Here is a 27,725-nt window from a genome sequence, read left to right on the forward strand (position 1 = left end):
TTTTTAACAAAAAAACGAAGTCCAGATGACATGATTCAACCTTTTTTGTTGACCTAGTATATAATTTTTGGCCGATTCCCTAAACTAGATACCCATTATTTTTTTAATAACCTGCAAAAGTGTGATATTTTACATAATTTTAATGCAGTTTACCATTTTGCCTCAGATATTATCAGAAGGATTATTAGAAATGATTGGTTATTGAATATATTAAACAGTATCCGCATCGCATCACCTGCACAGAATGACCAAATGACGTGCAAATGGCTGGCTGTTTCTCCGTCGGTTGTGGCTAAGCTGAGCGTGTGTGTGGTTGAAAACGATGAACTCGTCTCCATGTGGTAGACATTACATGTCAGCTGCTGCTTTGTTTTATTTTTTTCATGCTTTCACCCCACCAGTTTAAATTACACGGGCCACAAGCTCCCTCATTGATCTTCTCACGTTTTCTTGTTAAAGTATATCACTTTGTGGCTGCTTCTTGAACATTCAGATCGGGTCACTTACATAAGCAGCTGCAAAGAAACTCCATCACACAACCCTTCCCCCTTTAAAAAAAAAAAATGTGTGCATACAGAATATTTATTTTTGGATTGTTTGGATACAGCTTTCCCGAAATATATGTAAACAGGTAAACAAAAGGCTTCAGTGTCTTCTGTGAAGTTTCTAATTAAAAACACTCCCTGCAGAACTTCCCCATTCTTTTTTGTTGATCAGTTAGCCTGATTCAATATTATCTTGTTGCACATGGTGAGAGCAGTGTGAATGTTGCTCAGGAGTAGGTTATGACACATTTGGATGCATGCTACCGTCTGCTGGGCCCCTAAGCAGAGACGGAGAGTTGCAGACAAAGTTCTGATAAAGAACAGACTGTGTGCATGTGGCTGAGTATATTTTTACTGGGCATATGTGTGTGAGTCAGCCAGTTTGACACCTGTTAAACTTCAGGCTTTTGGAGATGATTGTTTCTGATCTGTATCAAAAATACCTTTTATTCTCTGTATATCACAATCAAGTCAGTGGTTTCCCCAAAGCAGCTGCAGAGCTTTTAGCCCCAGGGTGAGGGTCTGGTCGCTCTGTGTCCTGGAATGCAGTTAACGTTCTAAATCCCCACCAGTCTATCCAGGGGCAGAGGGGCAGGGCCTATCTCAGGCCCCCTTTTCCACGTGAGCTACGTCTGGAATCTCTTAAGTGAGCAGCTAGCCTATACCCCCAACCTTTCTTTTTAACGGTACTCTATGTGTTGATTTTAAAGAGCAATGGAAGAAGAAATTGCAAATGAAGACAAAGATTGCTCACTTAATGAAGGTAATGAAGTTTCTTATGTCAGCTGTGCATGGATTCACACCCTGCAGAGGATTGAGTGTTTATTTTTTAATTTAATTTAATTTTTTGTCTGCTTGGTGCAATTTGGTTAGCTGTGGGGAAACTGTTTGGGAGTTTAAAAATAGTTTTGGAAGTACATGAGTCGTGCTGTGACTTGAGTAGTGTGGGGGTTTGGGCTGACGACGCACTGACACTCGGTTTGTTTATTTAAAAAGTGATACCTGATCTATATGCATTAATACATTTTTTGTTTATGTTTGTGGGAAAAGTGGATAAGAAAGGTGACATAAAGTAGACTGCACATGGAAACAAAATACGGTGTTGACTTGCAGCAGCTAAACCTACAGAGTAACCTTTGCTCAAAATGTCTTTGAGGGCATGGCAAAATGTTACCTCGTTATTTGTTCCACACACTGTGCTTTCAAGCCTTCAAATATGAAAATGTACTAAACAACCAAACAAAAAAACAGTGGCAATACTTGAAAATTCCTATTTCAAATACTGATGACTTGAACTCTGGAAAAGGTCCTTCATTTTCTGCCATTAGCCTCTAAAAGGTACATATTACAGCTCTCACCTGCCTACAAAACACACTTCGGTTCATCTTATTGCTTTTCTTCTATGGCGACCTCCTCAAATAACATTCCTTTCTTCTTTTCACCATTTGTTCCTTTGTCCTCTTTCTTTTTCTTTATCTGAAACTTTATTTTTAATGCTTCATACTATAGAGCCATCCATTATCTTTACCCACTCCTTCCTTTCCAGGTCATAGGGGTCACTGGTGCCCATGTCCAGCAGTCACTGTGTGAGAAGCGGGGGACACCTTGCACAGGTCGCAAGTCCATCACAGGGACACATAGAGACAAACGAGACAACCATTCACTCTCTCACTCACACCTAGGAACCATTTAGAGTTACCAATCATCCTAACATGCATATTTTTGGTTGTTGGGAGAATTCAAGTCAGCATCCTTTTCACTGAGAGGTGGACGCTCTACCAACTGCACCACCGTGCTGCCCCATACTCTAGATCTACTCCAAATTATCTTTCATTAAAGTCTCATAAACAAGAGGACAAAGATGTTTCTGCAACAAAACAGGCCTAAATAATGGTTATTTTGAATATAATGCATTAGGCATGCTTGCATTGACTGCAAAGAATTGCTAATGTGAATCTGATTATGTTGTTTGTTTGCTAAAGCAGTCTTGTTGAACATATATCAAGTGCTTATTATGTGTTCTTTACCTTTACATGCACATTTTATAGTAAGAAAAGTGCATTAATTAATTCATTATAAATGACATTGCATTGGTCCTGAAATGCACTTTTTTGCACATACCATTGCTAATGACAAAATGTAAGAATTATGTCACATAAAAAGTTAATTCTTAAACTAAAAATCATTCAATCTTCTTTCAAACGTACCATCATTTGTTGACTTTTTAAAATCACCACTTTATACACATTTCTGTCCATACCTGTTGTTTCAGTGTTTTTTTTTCAATATGGTTCAGATCAGTGCTTTGTCTTAGTTATTTCGTAATCCTTTATTTTTGCTTTTAATACATTTTGTAGTGGATTTGTTAGCATGCTGAAAATCATTAACCTGAAATTATTAATTAATGACCTGCTGACTAGTTTCGTCTGTCTGACCGATGTCCTCACATTAAGCAATCTTTGATGGGTGAGAGGAATCAAATCACTGACTACAGAAAGCCCACCACTGAGGCAACAAAAAAAATACAAACCATACGACTTCCATCATCGTGTTTCACAGTTGATAGGAGGTTGTTCTTAAAAAAAAGTTGGATTTGTGCCAAAGATTCCTGTTACTGTCAGCAAACAAATTGTTTTTGCTTATTTCAAAATGTTTGGTTGTTGTCACCGTGTTCTCTACTGAGCAGTACCGTATTTTCCGGTGTATAAGTCACAGTTTTTTGCATAGGTTTGCCAGTCCTGTGACTTATACGCCTAAGCGACTTATATGTTTTTTTTTTCCTCTTCATGATGCTTTTTTTGGACTGATGCGCTGGAAAATATGGTAATTTGTTTGGTGGTAAATTTATAACATGACACTGTTATGAACACTGTCATGATATTGTGCTGTACTTCATTTTTCACAACTTTTACGTTCATTACATTTTTAACCTCTTCTTTCTGTACCTCCATTGCTTTCTCAGAACAAACCAAAAGCAACCTGAAGGTAACCTCCCCTGAGGATGCTGAGCACCTAATCATCAGGCAGGCATCCCCAAATGGGTCAGCTCCTTCTAGAGGGGACGTCAAAGGCAGCAGGACTGTCCCTCGAAGGCACACACTAGGAGGGGCTCGCACCTCCCGAGAGATCCTGGCGATGCAGCCACCAGATATGGACAAGAAGAGAGAAGCCTTCCTGGAGCACCTGAAGCACAAGTACCCCCACCATGCCTCAGCAATCATGGGCCACCAGGAGAGGCTCAGAGACCAGGTCAGTGGGTTTAAGGGAGACCAGGATATGTGACATTCTTTGGTTGTAGAAACGATCACTTTGGTAACATTGGACTTACCTTTTGTGAAACCTACTTCTTTAATCTTCATCAAAGTTCATGTTCAATAACCCAGGTCAAAAATCCAACATAGTAAAGTCAGGTCCTCTGGACGTTTTTTTTTTTTTTTTGTTGAAATGTTTCATCCATAATAATAATAATACACTTTGGCCATGGCTGCCTCAGAGGAGTCGACGGGGGAGAGGGTGAACTTCAGAAACCATCTTATCACCATCAAACTGGTTGGTCCACTATGTGAGTGTGCTGCTTGTGGAACTGAGTTTACTGTGGCTCCTCGGACTGACGAAGTCCTTTTGATGAAGGACAAAATGTTTCAACAAAAAAAGAAATCATCCAGAGGACCTGACATAACTACTGGTATTTATTTAATACTGTATATCAACTAGGGCTGCACAATTTATCCCAAAAAATATCATAATCACATCATCAATATTGGCAATATTATTAGTTAAAAAGATTGCAAATACAGCAGTCCCTCGTTTATCGTGGGGGATCTGTACCCTGAAGATCCGTAAGTGAAAAACCACAAAGTAGAAATAGTAGTACAAGTAGTAAGTAGTAGTTTATTTTAGTATTTATATATTTATATATATATTAAGACATTTTAAACTCTTCCCACACTCTTGCAATATTCTAAACAATGTTTTTAAACTCTAAATGCTCTAAAAGAGTGCAGAATGTCATGACTTCCCTCTCTCTGCCTCAGCTGCTCTCAGCCACCTGTAAGCGCTCTTGGCCACGCCCACTTCTCAGCTCTGCACGCAGAACAGCTGATCAGCTGCAGCAGGAAGTTTATCCTGCAGCTGTGGGCTGCACAGAGCTGCAGGAGGTGATAAATACTTAAAATGATTTATTTAAAAAAAAGATCTATGCGGATCGTGCTGTTTTTCCATCAATCAGACAAACTGTGTCATGTCCGATCTTATTTTGAAAAACCGCGATAGAGCGAGTCTGCAATAAATGAACCGCTATTGACTACTGTAATGGCAAATACAAACTACATAACAAGAACATAATTGATCGTCAAATGGACACACCAGATTTAGAAGTTAGAGGTCAAAACGTTAAAAAACATTGAGAGAAATTGATCAAAAAATATTTTTTGAAAGGAGTCATGTGAGAAAAATGTGTATTTATCACGGCTGATATCTTCATTTCTTCCTAATATAATTTCCAGATCTGTTCTGTTTTTTAAAGTTTGTCTGTAGTTCTCTTCAGCTTTGCGAAAAAGTGCTTTTGATTTGCTGGCGTGCACGTTTTTCCTCTTTATCTCATTTCTTGTTAAATTAGTCTGTACACATAGCTGGCAACAAGCTATTAATCTTGTGGTGCGTTTAGCTCTTAAATTGTGCAGTACTGTGTAGAAAACGTGACTCTGTCTTCCACAGAAGTCAATATGTGGTGCTGGTATTAAACTTCCATAACTGTGGTCAGTTGAGTAATTACTCCTTGTGTTTTCTTGACAAACAGATTTGGAATAACTGCGCTGAAACTGAACATTACACTTCATGTGATCCACACCTTTTCTTTCTCTCTCTCTTTCTTTGATTCTCACAGTTTAACACTAATGCATCAATATGTAGTTCCAGTGCAAGTTAGTTAATTTATTATCTAAATAAAAGAGTAAAAATCATTAAGAGTTAACTTACCTTTGAATGAACAACAAAGTCCATGCTCAATACCTTTGAATGAGTATAACAGAGCTTATAAAAAGTTACTTTAGCTGTAAAACTGTGAACATGCTTGTATTAAATGAAAAAAAAAATAGAAGCAACTGAGTAGCTGTTGATCTTTGTACTGTATTTCACTATTGCATGTTTGTTATTTATTTTATGAAAAGCAATGCACACCTCAAACTTAAAATTGACCAGCAACTTAAGTAAAGATGCTTTGGTTTTGTGTTGCTTGTGTCATGAATCGTTGCAGATTAGTTGTTGGTTAATGACACCCTGAAGTGTGTACTGGCATATTTAGGTGTAGTTCAGTTCATAACATAATTAAATTTATCAAATGTTCAAACAAAAATTAAAAAGTATTTAAATTAATGTCTTAGAATTTCTTGAAGGAATGCATGGTCTCCTTTCATGCCCGATGAAGTTGTAGCTGTTTTGAAAATAACATTGTGCCACATTTCATGCAATATCACAAGCTGTTATGTTCAGAAGATATTGTAGTTACACATCTGCTAGTTTCATTAGATTTTGTCCAGTGGTTGGAGATATTTTACAGACATTGGGTAGAAACATGCATGTCTACCTTTGCTTTTCAGTAGTATAATCAGCTATGGCTCCATGTAAAAACTTCCTTTTCCACAGTCCTAAATATATATATATTTTTTTTTTCATTTTTCTTTATAAACTGCAGTGAAAATGTTTTCCCTCCAATATGTGCAAGAATAAGTTATGAAGCAGCAAAAAAAAATGCAAACCACAAACAGTTCTAAGTGGCCACCTCTGTTTTAATCACCCTTTATGACTTGCTCTTATAGCTTCAGGCAGGTTTTTATAAATCCAACATGACAGCGTGATGTATAGCATATATTTCCCAGTGTATTTTCCTGATCTTTTAGAGGTTGAAAAAAGTCTTGTCACACCTGTCAGCTCTCTGAAGTCAACAGGACGAGCAACCAAGCGAGTCTTGAGGTGCATAATCAGCTCACCTGGTCATTGTCTGTTTGTTTGCCCTGGGTCAGTGGAGATGAAAGGAAGGAGCAAACTGGTTTTGTAGCCAAAACAATATGAAGTAATGGCAAGACTGGCATCAAGCCACGGAGGAGCTCCAGGCAAACGTGCAAGGCTTTTTGACAGAGGGAGCTTGTGTGGAGTTTTTAGATCAGCGCCCAGCCTTCCTTTATGCAAAGCTGTTTCACAACCCTGCTCTGATTATGAACTCAGCAGATTTGCATATGCAGCATATCTGCCAGAATAGGCTGAAGTTAAATCATCAGCTGCTTTGTTTACATGTGTCTCAGACTAGCTTGTCCCTACAGAGGATATATCTGTGTTAAAACAAATACATGCATTTGTTTTATATCTACAGACAAACAGGGAGGAAAATGTTCTGAGCTGAGAGTAGTCAGACAGGTAGGATCAGCTCAGGACTGGGGTGGAGTCAGGGTTGCCATGGTGACTTGTGATGTCACTGCTGAAGGGGTTCAGTTTACTTGTAGGTGCCTGTCGGAGAGAACCGGCTGTGCGTGAGTGTGTGCGTGTGTGTGTGAGAGAGAAAGAAAGGACAGGAGACTGAACAAGTCATGGAAATTAAGAAGCTTTGGAGTCTTTGGACCTGAGGATTTAAAAGAAGAAAGAAAAAAACTTTTATTATTTATATGTTTTTTGCGCAAAAAGGAATACATGTGCGGCGCTCAGTCCGATCAGAAGCAGCACAGGTAAGACAGAAAATATGAAGCAAGTGCATTCGTAGCCATTTAGAGCCCTGCTGTGTGCTGTTGATGTTATCTTGCCGCAGCGACGCGTTCAGAGAAGTTTTCCTGCCGCAGCGCAAAGAGCCGCAAACTTCAAGGGGAGAGCGCAACTTGTGGAGCCAAGTTTCACCACGAGAAAAAAAAAAGAATTAAAACAGCCACATCTGATAGATTCAGCACGCAGATAATTAATTGGATCGACGCTGTCGTGTAGTTGTTAGACTATAGGAAACACCTCGATGATCTGGAGGCTATAATGAAGGAAGAAGCGCTTCTTGTTGCTCGAGTTGCGAAACAATTTTCGCAATACAACAAATGCCAACATGCATCTCATCTGAAACTGTCTCATGTGAAACTGTACGGGGTGGATGTTCTGACTCTTTGAGGCAGAGGAATATAGCAATATTTATGAATCAGCATCATTATTGTCATGAAGATGTGCTTCAATATTATCTTGATGAATTCACCAAAATATGCAGGATTTAATGCAAAGTGTTAAATACAAATGTAATGGAGTTATTATGCAACAACTCAAACTCCAATCCTTGATCTTTTAGATTGCAAATATGCACACATAATAGTATTTCTGCACATAAAAGTAGCTATATTTACTGAAAAGTACTTTAAAAGTTCTTAAGATGATAAATGTTGACTGTTGTCAGGTTTGAAAGTTACTTACAGGCGCATAACATTTAATTATGTTCACATTAATATAGAAAAGTTAAATATTAACAAATAGCTTCCCATTGAAATACTCCAAATGTTGTTCAGATGTGATTACAGTTCTCTGCAGTCACATGGTGTTGGATGTGCACTCAATAATTACTTTCATTCTAATCTGACCAGTGGTTTGTGAGATATTTTGCTAACAGACACACACAGCTTATTCGTATAGTTTATGTCAGAGTTTCAAACATACATTTTACAGTCTTTTATCGCTAGGAGTACGTGTTGGAGATCAGTCTCAGCTACTACCACTCCTAATTCTATCTCGGTATCTGTAAAATTGACTTTATCATAAACATTTTTGTGTTTGCTAAAATTGCTTAGCAGCCATCTTGGATTGAGTTGATTTAAAACATTAATCAGCTGTAATAGTTCTGGGATTGTCAATAAAATAACCTCTGGTTCATGAAACATTTAGCTAACAGACAACCTCACTGCCTTTAGCCTTTTGGCAGCAGTTGATAAATACAACTCATTCAGACTCGGAGAAATTTAAAAAATGAGCTGACTTCCAGTTCATTGATTGTTGAATTTAGGTCTAGGTCAAGTTGTTTTGCATCTGGGCTTATATGAACCAAACAATTTTTGTATTGTTCCAGGTTCGTATAGTTAAAACCAAATGTCCTCAGACAGATTATCTAATGTTGTTTTAATCTGGGCAGAGATACTGTAAGAAACAAAATGTTTTTTGGCCTTTAATTTGTTCCCTCTCCAAGATAAGATGCCGCTTGTTGAATTGTCTCAGTTTGAAAACGATTTTGGAATAAATAAGTGTCATGGATATGCATGTGAGAATTTGTTTAGCGTAATTTGACAGAGAACATGTATCCAATCAACAATCGCTAATAAAAAAACAGCAGAAAATCCAAACAAGTAAAAAAAAAAAAAAAAAAGAAGTATTTCTTTGATTTGTTGAAAATAGGACTAAACACATGAGCTTTGCTCACTTGCTGTATGAGACTTGTTGTGGTTCCCACGTAGGCGTAAAGTTGCCAAGCATACGGGAAATGCAGTTTCAGTGACACTGCGTGCTTCAGAGGTGAGAATGAAATGTCTCCCAGGGTTTGAATTTCAAAGGTGGAGGCTTATCAAGGTCAGGCGGAGGTTAGGAAGATAATACCGCCGGAACTGGAATAGTTGGTGACCTGGCTTTTTTCCTGATTGACCACACAAATACTCATACAAACTGTCTCACTCACACTGTATGAGATTCCTCTTTCTTCTGCAATCCTCAAACCCACAACAAAAGCAAAATAGTTTAGTTTTCTTCTCTCCTCAGGCCCAAAACGACCAGGATCCCACCCATGGGGAGATGAGATAACGTCCCATTGGCCTGACCGCCACACATCCCTCTCTCTCTCTGCCCAGAGGCTGCAGCGAGGACAAACCGAACTGCTCGACCGACCACAAACACTAACACAGAAAATTCCTTCTTTCTGCCTGTGTGTCAGTTTCTGTGTGGGTGATGAGCTGTGACCGGGTTTCTCTGCAGTGTGGAGCTCCATGTTGTGTGGCAGGTAGCTGCAGCTGTGGGCAGCGGACAGACAGGTCTGTTATGCTTTTAACTGATTGGCTGATGAGATCATAAATGAAAGCAGCAATGTCAGTGTTGACATCGGTTCCGTGTTTAACTACAGTTGTCATTTTCATAATGGTATTTATGTCCCTTGTGCATTAAATTGCTCTTTTTTTCTAGTTGTTCAGTAGTTTCCATGCATACTAATATTTCTGATCCTTGTGCACAGTTTAGTTTTATCCTGCAGTTGTAACACGCGTTGCGTTCAATGCAACTTGAAAGTTGGAAATGTGGACTTCAAATCTCCAATTTAGTACTGAATGTCCTGATGTGTAAAAGACATTCAGTACTAAATTGGGAAGAAGAAAAAAAGTAGCTGCCTGCAGGTGTGCTTGTTGCTTCTTGTAAACAGTCAGGAAGAGGCATAACTTGATTAAAAACGTGTGCCCAGATTTTAATCAGTTTGAAAAAAAAGATGCAAAAAGCAGAAGTTACCACTGAGAATATTTTTATTGTGGTCAGTATTTTTTTCCCATTAGAAATGACAAGTTTGAAGTTATAACACAACAATAAATAGTATAAAAAGTTGTTTTTTTAATTCACTTAAGGATTATTATTGGATTTTAACTTTAAGCTGACATTTAAATGGATGGGCAAGTTGGTACACATCTGTTCAGTGCCCTGAGACGACTTCTGTTGTAACTTGGCGCTATATAAATAAACTGAATTGAATTGAATTAAACATGACCTTTAGAAACAGTTTGACAGTGACATGCACATAAACCCATCATGCTGATTCTTGTAGAAAGCCAGCCATAAGAAAATAAACTTTTCAATGTATTTTTAAACGAGTTTACAGTTGCTTGACTATTAAATGTTGCAACAATTTTAAATAGTTTTCATCATGTGAAGCGTTAAGGCTTCACATGATGAAAGACAGTATTTTATTTCTTTTTTTCTTATTTTTTGACATGATTTTTCATCCTCTTTTCAAAATATTGAAGAAGAATAAGAATATACGTAAAACACACATTTCTTATTGATTTTCTTTTCATTTAGACCAGGGGTGTCAAACTCATTTACAAAAGGGGGCCAAAATTAAAACCTTTTTCAAATTAAGGGCCAATTTCAGAAAAGACATGAACTCAAATCAAATACCCAACATCTTTTCTTGGTCACAAGTTCCTCAACAAGAGTTTTATTGGTCTCATTTGATGTTCTCTGTTGTGCTTTCAACCTCATAATCAAAGATTACAGAAAAAAAATCCAAGAGATAGAATTATTTTACGTTTCACATATCATCTTGAGGGCCAAAGAAGATGTCAACACGGGCCACATTTGGCCCCCGGGCCTTGAGTTTGACATATATGATTTAGATGTCAGGAAAAAAGTCCAGCTTGCTTCTAAATACCTTAATAACATTTTAAGACAAATTAAAATCTAGTTTCCTCAATTGGAGATAACAAAAATATTTTGTGTGATGTAAAAAAAAAGAAGAGGAAAGTATATTTTTACTTGTTTTATAAAGAAGAGATACTCTACAGTGAAATGGGGTAATTTAATTTTTATACCATGGACAGAGAGAAAAAGCTGTGTAACTTTTCAAAAATTCTGTATCGGCAAATTAGAGCTTTACAAATATCAAAAATCAACGTTGGTCTAGAAATCTGCAATCGTGCATTTCTGCTAATATTAGCATGACGATATCTCGTTTTGATAGATATGGCTTATGCATTTGGCACGAGTTCTGTTACCACAGAAACTTTTAAGTCGTTTTATTAGGCTGTAAAATGAACAGGTTACTGCAGCATTTTTAATGAAAGTGTTCAAATGTGCTATTTTTAGGTACCAGGAGATACCCAGCCTTGATGTTTGCCATTAAACTGTTTATCCCTGAAGAGGAGGAGAAAGTTTTTTAATTGGAACACGAATTGTAAGACGGCTCTTAAAACGCTCTAACAGAGAATTTTCCAGAAAGATCAGTGATATAAACAGTACTGCATTTAGTAACCATGTCAGTGAGTTTCTTAGTCTATCTCGAAACTCAACAAACTATTTGTGCGTTTAGAGAGAAACACACACTACAATGCAATCTCTCTTCTGGAGTCTTTTTTTTTTTTAAGATATTCTAACAGTTAGCTAATCTCCCACATACTTTTGTCAGCGTGTTCCTGGCCCTGCCACTCTCTTACCTCAAAGAATCAAGGTCAACAAGATAACGTTGTCTCCAAGTATGCGTTGGCTCCTTGCAAGAGGTCTGAACACAGTCAGACCAAAAAAAATAAAAATAAAGAACAAATCTGGGGTTAGTTCCTGCTTTAACCAAAACTGTAAATTTTAATATATTGCCTTTAAGTTAATTTACTGCTAAAGCCCATTTAGATTTTGAGTACTGGAGCTTTGCAAAACCTTGGAAAATATGTTAATGCCCTTTTATTGCAGCCTGTGTTGCATCTGAAAGCGCACAATCAAACAGTGTTCTTATGGGCCTGCACCTAAACATCTGTTTTTTATCATCCAACCCTGGAGCAAGCAGCAGGTGCTGCTTTTAATTGTGACCTCTGGATGAAGTTCCTTTTAGACACACAAACAAGAACCACAAGGTTAAAGACAGGCACTCATTGACCTTCTAGTCAACAGGGGTTATACACCTTGGGGTTGGGGGTTGCTGGGGGTTTTTTGGGGTGCAGAACCCCAACTGAGTGGACAAACGGTCCAGAGTGGCGCCAAAGCTGTGTCTAATCCCAAAGGTCGTTGGGGGTGGGGGTGTTAAGCCGTTCTGACAGACCTGCCACTGACCACTGCTGATAATGAGTCAAGCCAGACAGAATTTTACACGCTGTCTCAAATGCAACGCCAGAGCGTTAATCAGACCGGCTAATCAGGTCTGAGCTCTTTTTCTTCTTCTTCTGTGCAGCAAAACAGAGCTGTCGTACCTCTGGCTTAGGTTAACAGCCGTGATTTTCAGTTGTGTTGTTTTCATTTGGCCTGGAAGGCATGTAGTCGTGAGCATCTTGAAAGGTTTGTGTTGTCTTGACACAAAATGACGTGTTTAACCTTATGAACCTTCATTCTTCTAAGAACAATTAAGATCATTTGTCATTGTAGCAAGTCCCGCCTGAAGATTTTTGTTTGACGTTATTTATCTGCCTGTCAGCCCTCTTAAAAAAACTACTAATGTAATAAAGTGAACTGAAGCAAAGAGGGCAGACTGGTGATTCATTTTTGTAACAAAAAGCAGTTTAATGTAGGATTATTGGCGCTAATGAATTCCTAGATTGTGCCACTTAAAAGTAGTTACGACTGCATTTTAACATTCTTGTTTTGCTTGTTGTGACAGCACTCAGCTTCAGTGGAAAAGTACAGCTGAGCTTTAGATCTTTAGGCCAAAAAGGATCTGGGCTGTTACAAAACAAACTAATACTTAAAATGAATAAAACTGAATTTACTAAGATTTTAAACTTGATTTTTTTTTTATCTGTGTGTGAATGTTTATGAAGCTTTCACACTATTGTGATCTATTCACAATAAAAATCACTATTGTGAAAATGAATTGGGCTTATTTTACATCCTTCTTATCTTTAGATCTGCTTACAACCTTTTACTGCTCCTTTCACATTTTGTTCTGGTTCAGCTTCTTTCAGCTTCCTTGTGAAAATTTAAACATTTTTTCAGCTACTTTCAGCTAATTTTAGCTGTTTTCCCATTTGTTTTGTGCTCCTTTTAGTTTATTTCTGCTACCTACAATATTTATGTGCTTCTTATAACTTATTGCTGCTAATTTCAGCTTGTATTACAAATGAAGTCCATTTGCTTTTGTCTTGAACTTTTTTGAATTTACCATGTCCTGGATGACTGAGAATCTTCACCAGCGTAATTTCAGCTTGTTATGCTCCTTTCAGCTTATTTCTGCAAGTTTCAGCTTTTTCTGCTATTTCAGCTGCGTTTTAGCTGTTTTATGCTAATTTTGGCTTTTTCAGCTAATTCCATTTTTGGTGCACTCATTTCAACTTTTTTCAGCCTAATTCAACAAAAATGTGTTCTCTTCACTTCCTTCTGCTAATTTAAGCTTATTTTTGCTCTTATCTACTTTTCAGCTGTTTTTTTGTTGCTAATTTCAGCTTCTTTCAGATAATTTCCACTTTTTTGTGCTCATTTCTGCTTCTTTCAGCAAAGATTTCTTTCTGCTTTCTTCTGCTAGCTTGTTCTACCTTCTCATCTAGCTTTAGCTTGTTTTAGCTACTATTCAACTGTTTTTAGATCAATTCAATGTTTTCATTGTAATTTCTGCTACTTTCACCCTAATTAAATTATTTCTGCTAATTTCAACTTGCTATACTCCTTTCAGTTTATTTCTACTATAGTTTCAGTTATTTCAGCTACTTTTTAGCTGTTTTTATGTTAATATTAGCGTTTTCAGCTAATTTCACATTTTTTGCACCCATTTTAACTTTTGTGTTCTTTCTGCTTTGTCATGCCGATTTACACTTGTTCTACATTTTCAGCTCCATTTCAGCATTTTATTTTATTTTTTTAGCTAATTTCAGCTGTTTTTCAGCAAGTTCTTCTGCAGTAAGCAATCACATTACATTTTCACAGGAAATGCAATTTCTCTAGTTTACAACTGAAATTAAAAGTTACATTTAGTACTTGGGATGTCCTTTTGGTTGGCCCTTGGTGTTTGTTTGGTGCTTGAAGGAAGAACCTTGCTATAAATCATGTCAATATTGCTGCGTTAAAAGGTGCCATCAAAATTTGAGTGAATTCCAGAAAACTTATATATCCATCAGTGTTCTCCACCAAGGACTTTTTAAGTATCACTTGCTGAGCAAATGTTTGTCTAAGTTTCTTAGAATTAAACTTGGTCACCTAATGAACACTAGATAAAGTCTTGAAATCACTTTCAACTTAATTTAATAAAATTGTGTTGTTCATTCAGAGCCACCTTGTAACAGAGCTCCAGACTTTAGGTGTGCAAGAGTTGCAGTCTCTTTTGTCTTTTCTATCTTTATCTTTACTACTCAAACCTTTACACCTGGACTTGTCCTTGAGCTGATGGCATGAGCCTCACTTCAAAAGAAGAACCAGTGATGGAGGGTGCACGAGGAGGATTTTATTGATAGCAGCACCAACTTGAAGCATCTGGCTCAAACCCATTTTTTGATCCCTGGTATTTTCACACTTCGTGTACAAAATACCAGAGAGCAATAGCATGGCAGCTGAATTGTGCAGTCTCACGAGCTGACTTTTTTTAGATGCTTAAAATACATTTGCACTTAATTGAACAAGTATTCAGGTTTTTCTTTTACCAAACAAAATGACCTAGATGATAAGAAACATCTGGAATTTGAGGAAACAAGTGTCTACCAAGAGTCAACAGCTATTGGAATGTGCCATAAATAATTGGTTTGACAGAAATGGAGCATTTGCTATGGTTATCAAAACAGTTTAACCTCATCTGTGGGTCATGCTTTACATAAACAAGTTTTCTTATTCAACTAATTGATGCTTTACTTCATTGACAAACTATTTGCAGTACTCAAGTTAGACATGAGGCTGGAAATCAGTGTAAGAAAAAACTGATGGCAATTTAGCACCATACTCCCTAATGTTGTTTATTGGTATGTTGGAACAGAAACAGATTATCAGATTATGCTCACTGCATAAGTCAGTGAAACAAAACATGTGGAAGTAGATAGTGATGCTTAATGGAAACCTCAGCCTATTACTGTTTATATGCCTTTTTTCTGCAAGTGCAAACATGTCAAGAAACTGTGATTCTGGTAGAGTGGGCATGATAAATCTCAGCTGCTGTGGAGCTGTGTGGTCTTTGATGATTTGCTAATTAGTCATGAATTGCTGTCGTTATGAGGAATGGTTTCAAGGAGGTATAAACTTAATGAACTGCTTTCTTTGTCATACACACAAGGAAAAGGTGAAAAGGGTTTTAGTTTAACATTTATTTAAACTAAATCATTCCTTCACTTTGTAAGTTTTTGAGTTGGTAACATAATGTAGAAGATACAGAGGTCTGAGTCCTCCAAAGGGAAGAAAGCCGTCTTTGTTTTGATGACTATACAATCTGAATACACTCACAGAGAAGCTCAAATTAAACCTGGAAATTCCACAAGGGTGCTTCGCTTGGAAGGCATTACTTGTAGAGGCAGGGCAGCTGGCTTGGGACCCGAAAGTCCCAGGTTCGATCCCCAGTCACTGCACATCACGTGGCGTCTCTGGGCAGCACGTCTCATCCCCAAAATGTCCCCCGGGCGCTTTCAATAGCTGCCCACTGCACCACCTGGTGGTGGATGGGTTAAATGCAGAGACTAATTTCGCCATTGTATGGAAACATACAGTGCTGACATTGTGATGACATTATTATTATTATTATTATTATTACTTGTTTACATGAAGACATGGTCAATAGATTACAGACACAACTTTTTCCACAATTTTGGAGGAGTTATCTGTTTACATATGTGAGTAAATCAAACATGTTCTGGTGTGCCCCAAGTGTTTGGTCTCAGGTTTGATATTTAAGAGCAAGTCTGAACACATCAAACCTCTGCAGCCGGCAGCAAACTGTTCTCATGCATTTGTTTGGTAAGAGATGGTGAGTGGTGCAGAAGTAGAATTAATTTGAGCATATTCAGCGATGTGTGCAAAACATTGCACGCATGGAATGTAGGTGAACTATCCGCTTTAATGTAAGTCTGGACTTGTTATTTTATTCAACAACTTGGCTTTAGTGCAAGGCTTAAGGCTGAACACAGCTTTTTGCACAAAACAAATTGTTCCCATCACTATTCAACCATTAATCAGATTATTCCCAAACATAGTAGATTGGTCAACTTGCATTTGTTTTTCAGTGGTGGGCAACTGTTTGAACCCCTGTAAGTGGTGTCTGTGAATTTCTTGCATAGCCTCCCAAGATCACTTTAATTAGACTCGGGTCTTATCTACTTGAGACACAAGTGTCTGTCTTTAGTCATAACCTCTGAGCCAATGAGAAATAAGCTCAGACTGGCTGTGGGGATTAGTGTTGAAGTAGTCATTTTAGGACTAAAAGTATTTTTCAGCCCAGTTTGGGGTTGAAAATTTTATCAAAATTTACTAATGTTGCAATATCTATACGTGCAATAGGAATATGCAAATGACTGTTTGGACTGCAAAACTCATTTGCTACTCATTTACTAAATATTTCAACTGTCATGCATTAATGCTCTTTATAGAATATTTATAGAAAATCTAAAAATGTTTGGGCTATTGAATTTGTCAAAAACGCAGAAACTGAAATATTCGAGCGTCGGGATGGGAGCTGATGCTCTCCATTCTTTAACAGCCTCAGTCTCATAGAATGAAGAATGAATGTAAAAGTGTACATAAAAACAATGATTTCCTCCTGCTGTAAGCTTGGTGTGGATTGTGTGTGTGTGTGTGTGTGTATTGTGCTGCTGGATTGTTAGGGATGTAGGGAGGCGGTGTTTGCATCCGCTGTGGGCTGGAACAGAAGAAGGGAGCAGGACAGTGTAGTCAGACATAGCTAGTGCTTCAACAATAACTGTGAATGAGGACACCCTATTTCCTTGAGACCAGGGAGCTGGCACTCTCACATGGAAGTCACTGGTGGACCACTGAAACATGTCAAAAATGGTAAATACTGCATGTTTAATATGTCTGGTGTTTAAATTGTGTTAAAGCTGAGTTATGTCTCACATATTTACTTTTAGACACAAACAAGCATAATGCTTACAGAAAGTAAATTAATTAATTCTGACAAAGGTTGTATGTTAACTGGTGATAACCCGGAATATCTGCAGCTTCGTGAAATCGTTTGAACAATGTTGCTAAGTTTAGGATAAAAATGTGATCATGCATTTCATTTGCATGACTAGATTTGTCAAATGTTTCTATGTTTTTCTTGCCAATATAATAGTTCAGGTTGTTGCTTTTCATTTATAATTTTTGCATTATCTTTAATTATCTGGTTGTAGATTGTAGGATTTCTGTATTCTGCTTCCCCTTCATCTAAAAAAATCATAATAAAATCATCTAATTTAACATGCCAATTAACAAAAACAAGTCCATCTGTGAAAGGAAACCAACCACTAGGGAGCGCAGGCCTGTGCATCTCTGGTGCCAATCCCAAGCCCAGGAAAACGGTGAGGGTTGTGTCAGGAAAGGCATCCAACGTAAAACACTTTTGCCGAAACTAACATGTGAATTCATCTAAGCAACTCCATACTGGATCAGTTGAGGCCCGGGTTAACAATGACTGCCACCGGTGCTGTTGACAAACAGGGTGTCGGCGGAAATTGTGCTACTGTTAGTAAAAGACCACGAGGAGGCAATCGTGTCAGAAGACAGAGGGAGAAGAGGAAAGTCAAGAATGTAAGATTGAGGAAAGCAACTATAAATGTAGGGACAATTACAGGCAAAGGTAGAGAGCCGGCTGACATGATGCAGAGAAGGAAGGTAGATGGTTTATGTGTTCAAGAGACTAAATGGAAGGGCAGAAAGGCTTGCAGCATTCGGGCAGGGTTTACACTATTTGACCATGGTGTGGATAGAAAGAGGAGTGGAGTAGGGGTGGTCCTGAAGGAGGATATAGCAAAGAATGTAGTAGATGTAAAAAGAGTGTCAGATTGGGTGATGTGTCTCAAAGTAGAAGTAGAAGATCTGATGTTAAATGTCAGTGGTTATGCTACACAAGTTGGATAGAGGAGAAAGATACATTTTGGAAGGATCTGGATGAAGTGACAGGTAGGAGAAAGTGGTAATTGGAACAGACTAGAATTCATTCATTCAACCTTTTTTTAGAATCCCATTGAGCTTCAAGGACTCATTTACAAGAGAGACCTGATTTTAAGAAAGAGTGATGACAACAGTGGCTAACAATGAATGGATAATGTGAAGGAAACAGAGGGGATGAGGAAGTGATGGGTAGGTTTGGTGTCATGCAAAAAAATTCAGCAAGGACAGGTGGTGGTGGATTTTGCCAAAAGAATGGAAATGGCCGTAGTCAACACTTATTTCCAAAAGAGGGAGGAAAAGAGAGTATGTATAGGAGTGGAGGCTGGAGAATGCATGTAGACTACATTCTGTGAAGAAGAAGAAACCTGTGGGAGACTGGGGACTGTAAGGGTGTGACAGGGGAGAGCATGGCCAGAAAGCATCATGCACCACATGGTTGTGTGTATAATGACTGTTGGTGTGAAGAAGGGAAAAAAAAGAGTAAAATCAGAGAAGATGGTGGTAGCTGAAGAAGGAAGAATGTTGTGAGCAGTTCAGAGTGGAGCTGTTAAAGTCTCTGGGTGGTAATAAAGAGTTTCCAGATGACTGGACTACTACAGAAATGGTTATTAAAGAGCCAGGTAGGAAGGTAATCAATGTGCCATCTGGACAAAGAAAAGATAAGCAAACCTGATGGTGGACTAGAGATGTGCAAAAAGCTATTCATAGAAAAAGGTTAGCCAAGAAGAAATGTGATAGTGTGAAGACTGAAGAGATAATATAAGGAGATGCAATGTAGAGCAAAGAGAGAGGTATCTAAGGCAAAATATAAGGCATATGATGAGTTGTATGGAAGGCTGGACATCAAAGAGAGTGAGACAGACTTGTATTGATTGGCGAGACAGAGGGATCAGGCTAGAAAGTATGTGCAGCAGGTTAGGCTTGTGAAAGATAGTAATGGTAATGTTCTAACAAGGGAGGATGGGATGACAGGAGAAATGAGTACTTTGAGATGCTGATGAATTATGAGAATGAAAGGGAAAGAAGAGTAGAAATCATAGAAACTATGGACCAGGAAGTGGGAAAGATTAGTGATGATGAAATTCAGAAAGCTCTGAAAATAATGAAGAAGGGAAAGGCAGTAAGACCCGATGACATATCAGTGGAAGTTTGAAAATGTTTATTGAAAACATGAAAAATTTTAGGGTGAGCAAATGCTTGAGAAATGGAGGAGACATGTGCTGGTGCCCATTTTAAGAACAAGGGTGATGTACAGAGATGTAGGAACTACAGGAGAATTAAGTTGATGAGTCAAACGATGAAGATCTGGGAGAAAGTTGTGGAAGCTAGACTTAGACGAGAGGTGACAATTTGTAAGCAGCAGTATAGTTTCATGCCAAGAATAAGCATCACTGATTCCATCTTTCTTTTGGGTATGCTGATGGGAAAAGTACAAAGAGGGTCAGAAAGAGCTTCATTGCATCTTTGTGGATTTTTTTTTTTCATGTACCCTTTATTTATACCGGTAGTCTCATTTAACCACGAGAACTCATTTCCAAGAGAGACCTGTTTAGGGAGCAGATGGGGGTTAAGGGCCTTGCTCATGGGTCCAGAGTGGGGGAATGAGGGTGGGAGCAGGTGTGGGTGCTTCACCTTAGATAAAGCATATGACAATGTGCCAAGGGAGAAGGTGTGGTATTGCATGATGAAATCTGGAGTGGCAGAGAAGTATGTTAGACTGCTATTGGAAATGTACGAGGACATCAGAAGTGAGATGTGCTGTAGGAGTGATAGGTAACTTCAAGGTAGAGGTGGGATTGCATCAAGGATTGGCTCTGAGCCCCTTCTTGTTTGCTCTGGTGATGAATAGACTAACAAATGAGGTCAGGCAAGAATACCCATGGACAACAAAGTTTGTGGATGATATTGTGATCTGTGGTAATAACAGGTAACAGGTGGAAGAAAACTTAGAGAGATGGAGGTATACACTTGAAGAGAAAGGGAAGGAAAGTTTGAGATTGTCATCTTTGTATGTTCCCATGCAATGGTGAAACTAGTTATCTGCATTTAACCCATCACATGTAAGATACACCCAGGTGGAGCAGTGGGCAGCTATCTAAGTGCCCAGGGAGCAATTAGGGATTAGGTGTCTTGCTCAGAGACACCACAACATGTGGGAATGGCTGGGAGTCAGAACCGTGACTTTCTGTTTCCAAGTCGGCTGTCCTACCTCTACCCTATTTCAGCCCCCTCTTTTGGTTGAAAGAGGAGGAATGAAAGGCAGCCGTAGTAAGAAAGAGTACAACATGTGTGTGAATGAGATGATGCAGGTGGAATAGTGACATTACAAGAAGCAGAGGTCACAAAGGTGCAGGACTTCAAATACTTAGGGTTCACTGTCCAGGAAAACATTGATTGTGGTAAAGAGGTGAAAAAGAGAGTCCAGGCAAGATGGAGTGATTGGAGAAAAGTTTCAGGAGTGATTTGCATCAAAATGGTGGTGGCAAAGGTCAAAGGAAAAGTTTACAAGATATTAGTGAGACCATCTTTGTTGTATGGTCTGGAGACAGCGGCACTAACAAAAAGACCAGAGAAAGAGCTGGAAGTGGCAGAAATGAAGATGTTGAGGTTCTCTTTAGGAGTGACATGGATGAATAAGATTAGGAATGAGATCATGAGGTACAGCACAGGTTGAACAACTGGGAGATAAAGCTAGAGAGGCCAGACTGAGATGGTTTTGACCTGTCCAGAGGAGGGACAGTGGATATAGTGGTAGAATTATGTTAGAAATGCAGCTGCCAGAAAAAAAGACAAAGGCCAAAGAGAAGATATATGGATGCAGTTAGAGAGGCTATGGAGGTACTGTAGTTAATAGTTGAAGTGAGGTCAGAGGATGAGGAGGACAGAGTGAGATGGAGGAGTATGACTCACTGTGGCAAACCCTGATGAGTGAAAAGTTGAAAAAGAAGTCCATCTTTGAAAGGTCATGTGAGGATTGTGACAAAAGGATTAGAGGAGGAATGCATCAGAGGAGGGAGAGAGAGAGGGATCTGTTTGCATTGAATGGGAATGGATGACTGGGGGATTTTGATATAATGTATTTTAGGCTGTTGCAGACAAAAGCTGAAGCCTTTTCCACAGACCAACTGATCGACTGGGGCTTTATGCATCAAAGTTGTGTAGAACAGCAGCGGCACAGAGTGTTTGACTCTTTTGTGACATTTTGCCGCACTTTGTACTTTCATTAGAATGATGTGTCATGAGGAAAGTTAAGAGACAGCGTCAACACGCTTTAAAACTGCTGTCTTTTGTTTATGTTTTTTCCATTTAGTTTAGGACCTGGAATTATTGTGAGCTATATAGCCGCTCCCTAGAGCTCAAGCTAAATTAGCATCTTAGGTGGGAAGCAAAACTCACAACTCCAGTATTTGCAGTAAAAGCTAAAGTTTCAAAATTTTCTCATATTTACTTTTTGCGGCAACAAAGAATTGGAGAATAAACCCTGTTTTTTTTGTTTGCTTGTTTTCTTAGTTTGTGTTTGCTATGATTGTGTGCATTGGGAATGTCGTGTGCTTTTGTTCTTAGATCCTAGTGGCTGTAGTTATACATACAAACAGGTGAAGCTGTCTTAGTTTTCCTAGGATGATTTGTGTAACCTGCAGTGTAATTTTCTTAATGATCATGAATAATTTACAGCCAAAAGGTGAGCAAGGTGTCAAAGATGTTGCACACATGTCCCCTAGGCACCAATCAGTAAGCTTTGTGTGGACTGGCAGCAGGCGCTAACGGCAGCTTTTCAGGTTATGTCTATACTGCACTTAAATCTCTATGAGTGACACAGCAGGTTCCTGATGGGATCTGTCATTATTCTTAACAATCGTAATTTACTTTAATCGCTGCAGCTCGCTCCGCATGGCAACGTGTCTGACAGGAGACAAGACGGGGGTAGCATGATATAACTTAATCTACCTTGCTTTGTGAAATCATAAAACATTGTCCCTTTGCTTTAAAAAGCTTTTTAAAGATTTAGGACAAGTGACAAGTTTCTGGGAAAGGCATTTAAACTGTATAGTTATGCTCATGACATAAAAATAGAGTGGGATGATGGAAATGTTGGCTATGGAAGACATAGCAATAAAGTTTCAGCAAATGGTTCCAATAAAGAAGAATCTGTCCAGAGGACCTGACATAATCTTGTTAGATATGGAAGACATACTGTAGTTTATCACATGTACGAACACTGACCTGTTCAGTTTGAATATAATACAGACACACAGACCTTAGCTTGCTTTGTGATGACAGCAGACTGTTTTCCAAACCGTTGTTGCATGAATGTTTGCAGGATGTCCTGGGCTTGGATCAGATTTTCTGGAACAATGGCCTGAATCACTCATCCACATACCCAGTCTCTCTTTATATCCCTCTTTTACTCCCTCTCACACACACACAGTCATGAACTGACAGAGCATGAATAAACTGCTTCCTAACTTACATCTCCTTTCCTCAACAACTGTGGTTGTTTGCTTGACCACTGCTTGTTCACATAGTATTTGCCTTGACAGCCATTTCATATAAAGCTCAGGCAAGTATAATATTCAGGTCAATCTGCGAGTAAAGATCTGATGACCCAAAGAAGAAGTTTGCTACAACATTGATTATTTTAACTGTAAGCTGCACCACATGAGAATTTTGATTAGGCTTAGTTATTTCTGGACTTGCTCTAATCACAATGACTATTTGACACAGGTCTTACAATAACAGCCCATTGGCACTGGCTGTGGCTGTCCACAGAAAACCCACCATCTCTGGATTCAATTTCTGATTCTTTTGACACGTTCAAGCTTTGTTTTCGAGACACATTCTGCCCCAAGAAGCTCTTTTGATGCCTTTGTATCTTTTCATATTCCTGTGTGTAGGCTAATGTCAGTGACTTAGTTTCACATTCATCATCGCTGTCACAGCCAATGTGGCATAAAAACAGAATCACAGGCTGCTCAGTTTTGACTGAAGTGTGGGAAATCACTGGTGTGGAATTCACTGTAGGTGCAAACAAGTTGAAGCAGGTTTTACCATGCTAATCTGCGGTTAGCCTGCGGCTTTCATATCTGGACCTCAAAACAGGAAGTGGTTATGTAGGGCAGAAGTGTCATGTGTGCAAACATTTTTGTACAATCAGATTAACCAGTGTTGAATTAATGTTAGACTTGGGCATGCTTTAAAAAAGCAATTGAGGAAACTTGAGACAGAAAGGAGGGCGGCAGGACAGCTCAGTTGACAGAGTTGTTGTCTCTCAGTGAAAAGGTTGACGGATTGAATCCCGGCCGGGGGCTTTTCTGAGTGGAGTTTGCATGTTCTCTTCAAGCATTAATGGGTTTTCTCCGGGTACTCCGATTTCCTGCCACCAACCAAAAACATCATGTTCGGCTAACTGGTAACTAAAATTGTCCCTAGGTGTGAGTGAGAGTGTGGATGGTTATTTTTCTCATTTGTCTCTATGTGGCCCCTGTGATGGACTTGTGACCTGTCCAGGGTGTACCCCACCTTACGCACAGTGATTGCTGGATATGTGCACCAGTGACCCCATCCATCCATCCATCCATTATCTTTACCCGCTTATTCCATTTTGGGTCACGGGGGTCGCTGGTGCCCATGTCCAGCAATCACTGTGCGAGGGGCGGGGTACACCCTGGACGGGTCGCAAGTCCATCACAGAGACACATAGAGACAAACGACACAAACAACCATTCACTCTCTCACTCACACCTAGGGACAATTCAGAGTTACCAATCAGCCTAACATGCATGTTTTTGGTCTGTGGGAGGAAACCGGAGCACCCGGAGAAAACCCACGCATGCACGGAGAGAACATGCAAACTCCACCCAGAAAGGCCCCTGGACCGGGGTTTGAACCAAGGACCAGCTCGCTGAGAGGTAGCAGCTCTACCAGTTGCGCCACCGTGCTGCCCACCAGTGACCCCGTGATTCAGAAAGGAAGAAACGGGTAAAGATGATGGATGGATGGATGGAGACAGAAAGGCTTATGTGAACTTAAATGTTTTTGAGAGACTCTTCATTTGTCACATCTGAAGTCTTGTGGAGTGGTTTCACTTAATTACCCCTTCCACTGAGAGATGGAGGGTCTCATTTGCAGTCTTCTTCATTTTTTGTAATCATACTTTATCTTTTGCACCAGAAAAACAGAGTTAGTTTATTGGCTTTTTATACTTGGACTTTTTAAACATTCAGGGCATGTCCATAAGTATATCACAAGTTTTTATTTTTATTTTGAACTCTCAAGTTTAGGCATTTGGCTTTTACTAATTATATAATGTACTAAATTATTTCTGTATTTATTAACTTATTTTATGGATCATATGACCCTGTCTAATCGCCGACTGTTTACTGACTTCAGCCATTTTATTTTTCTTTAATAAATAAAAAATACAACAGACTGCAATATATGTCAAGTCTTTGTACAAAGAGTGTGTATTCCTACGTTTTCTACTACTTGGGAGTTTCAGCAAAATATCAGATTACACTAACAGACCATATTTACGTAATTAGAGCCTACAGGTGACTGTAAGGTTGGGTACAATTCAACTGTCCCATGGGTAAAGCATTAGCATGTGAGAAGTTAGTGCAACAGTGTGGGAGGGCTGTTTGGACCTGCCATCACCAAATAAACTTATAAATCATTCAGTGTTCAGATTAAATTCCCAACACATGTCTGGTTTCAGGTTACAGGTTAACTCCATGTGACCTCTCAGTTTTAAAAGGCAACTCATCCTACATTACCTAAATTAAAGTATGTTTTTCCTCAATAAATTAAACCCTTCATGCAACTTAAACGTATTTTATTGAAATCTGGACACACTTTTACAATAAATCCAGTTTGATGTCAATTTATTTTCATATCTTTTAATCCATGTCATTATTCTTGTCTTTTTCATGCTTTTATTGGTCTGTTGTTGCCATTGATTTGTTTCCACGGCTCACGTTTTTTCCTTGTTGAACATTTCTTCTTTCATTTCAACACCCCACTGGCATTTCTTAGCAATGTGCTTTTTGTTTCTGTCTTCTCTTCTTTTCCCTCCCATCAGTCTTTACAGGGCATGCTCGCCTCCCTTCACTCTGAGCTTGACATTCAGAAGTATTTGATGAAAATCCTATTGCCCCACAGAGTTAGTTGGCCTTTTATCTTATCTGCATCATTCTGGTTAGTGTGTCAGTGAGTGTGGCTATAGTCTTACTAGCGTCTGCTGTTTAATTGCGTTCTCAGCATTTGCGCTCCTGGGTACTTAAGTGTTTGCTCTGTCTGTGCCTGCCATCTTGCCTTGGCTGCCAGGCAAAAACCAGTTCTGGCTACAAAAGCTTACAAAATAGCAATGTTATTATGCGATTTTCATTTTTCTGTCAACGTGAGAGAACAGCAGCGTGTGCATGCAGGTGTGTTGGATAATCTTATGCAACGGGCCTTGTGTATCTAACTGCCATTAGCGCTACAGTTTCAAACTGGTGCTAGAGAACAGCTTTTCATTAACCCTGTCTGTCCGTTTAGTTACAGTTCTGCCTTGTGTCTGAGTGGCATCTTACTTTACAGCACAATACAATAGCTCAGTGGATTCTGCAGTCATGTTACACATTGTCTTATTGTAGAGCACAGTATGGCACATCACGATTCCTAAAAGTTCTTTAAATGCTTGTCGATTCACATTTTAGCTTTCTTTTGTTGTTTTCCTACCTTTAGACAGCACATAAAGGCACATAAAACATTAACTTTTGCAGTGCAATTAAATTATGACTGTTTAGTACAGTACAGTGATTTTCAGGTGGGGTAGCTTAGGAGAATGTTTGTATGACATTGATGTGTGAACATCCATCCCGTAAAAAACAACAACATATTTTTGCATATTTGCATCATTTTGGTTTTGTTTTATTTTGTTATTGTGCGTGAATGACACTTAAAATCTACTTAAGAGGTTCTGTAATTGTTTTTGGCAAAGAGTGTGCTTGTCTTATAAAGCACATGACAGTGTCTATAGATCGTTTCACAAAACACTTCAAGCCAGGACTGAGATGCTTTTTGACTGTCTCAGGATTTGTGAAAGGACCGAGGCCTCGAATGGGTTGAAGGCAATCCGCTGCCAAGTGAGGTAGTAAGAGTACTGTAATGGTCAACATAAAGTATGAAAGGGTTAGTTGGCATCAGGGTTGTGGTGTGATGTGATGATGGCCGGTTGTCTGTACAACCAGCTGGCTGCAAAATTTAAAATGGGAGAAGTCCAGCACACTTTTTTTGTGTGTGTAGCGCGCTACATCAACACTGCTGATTCATACCCACCTCATGCTTCTTTTGATTTTGCAATGAATGCAACAAAATCACTAACTGTATGATTTTCTAAAGAATATTAGACACTAAGACTAAGATTTAACAAAGGAAATCTGTCATTTTAAGATCATAATGTTCTTGCATGTACAGTGTCACTGTGTATACAAAGCGTTCATGTTCTCAGCCCTCACTGTATTGTATCTTTTGCCTCCCCCTCCAGAGCAGAAGTCCAAAGCACGGCCCCAGCCCCCAGCCGAGTGTCGGCGATCAGGTCGACCACCTATCCCTGGCTTCTGTAGAATCATTGGACGCCATGTCTGAGACTGATGCACCCACAGCCTTTACCCGGGGCAGCCGGGTTCGTGCCAGCCTTCCTGTTGTTCGATCAACTAATCAAACAAAGGATCGCTCACTAGGTACGTTGTGGATTAGGGTAATCTGTTGCTGGTTGTTGAAAACAAGTTACAAAACCTTTCAGCAATGTAATTTCTAACACAAACGATATACGATCACTTAGAATAATTGACATTGTCTGGATAAGGGTTCCCTGAAAGACAAAGTCAAACCACAGACGAGCTCAAGCGCAGAAAGTGTGGTGACATTTTGTGATTTAATTTGACAATTTGTAAATGGAGCCACGAACAGTATGACAAGGTTTTTCAGAAGTGTTCCTAAACCTCACAATAATTTGTTCATAGAATTGTATTTGTATGCAGTAGTGCTTAAGGGCCTGAAGACAACAACATTTCTGTGCTGGATTTTAGCCTTGCCCCTTGTGCAAAAATATGTCTTTAGATTCTTTGCATTTTTTTAGTCACTCCAGCTCATTTGTGTTCTAAGCTCTTGTCAAAAAATACTCCTTCCCGTAGATTTACTATGAAATGACCTATGGGTTTTCAGCCTCCCGTTTCTGTTGCGCTTCTTGTCTTCCTATCAACAGTTTCAAGATTTGCTGCAAGTATAAACTAGGTTCAAATGTTGTTTTAAGGTTGTTCATATTGTCATTAAGGTGGACCAATGGTAAGAGCTGTCACCTGTCAGCAAGAAGGTCACAGGATTTCCTCCCAGTCTGAGGTCTTTTGTTTGTGTGCTCTCCCTGTGCGTGCTTTTGTTTTCTTTGGGTAC

At 39.0% G+C, this 27,725-nt stretch overlaps 1 protein-coding gene across 6 annotated transcripts in view; it reads left to right on the top strand.

Annotated features, from left to right (window-relative positions):
• The window catches only part of si:ch211-285f17.1 (sickle tail protein homolog), an 85,961-nt gene that overhangs the window by 24,812 nt on the left and 33,424 nt on the right, over nt 1-27,725 (top strand). For 3 of the 6 annotated variants that reach the window (XM_037694057.1, XM_037694058.1, XM_037694056.1), the window contains exons 1-2: nt 3,606-3,794; nt 26,821-27,016. In XM_037694057.1, the coding sequence (XP_037549985.1) occupies nt 3,681-3,794; nt 26,821-27,016 (310 nt within the window). In that variant the 5' untranslated portion in view covers nt 3,606-3,680. Of the gene's footprint in view, nt 1-3,507; nt 3,795-6,915; nt 7,262-26,820; nt 27,017-27,725 lie in introns of those variants that run through there. The other 3 variants (XM_037694060.1, XM_037694061.1, XM_037694062.1) reach the window with 3 other exon arrangements.

Source organism: Nematolebias whitei, chromosome 20 (genome assembly GCF_014905685.2).
Source record: "Nematolebias whitei isolate Nwh7 chromosome 20, NemWhi1, whole genome shotgun sequence".
Taxonomy (NCBI): domain Eukaryota; kingdom Metazoa; phylum Chordata; class Actinopteri; order Cyprinodontiformes; family Rivulidae; genus Nematolebias; species Nematolebias whitei.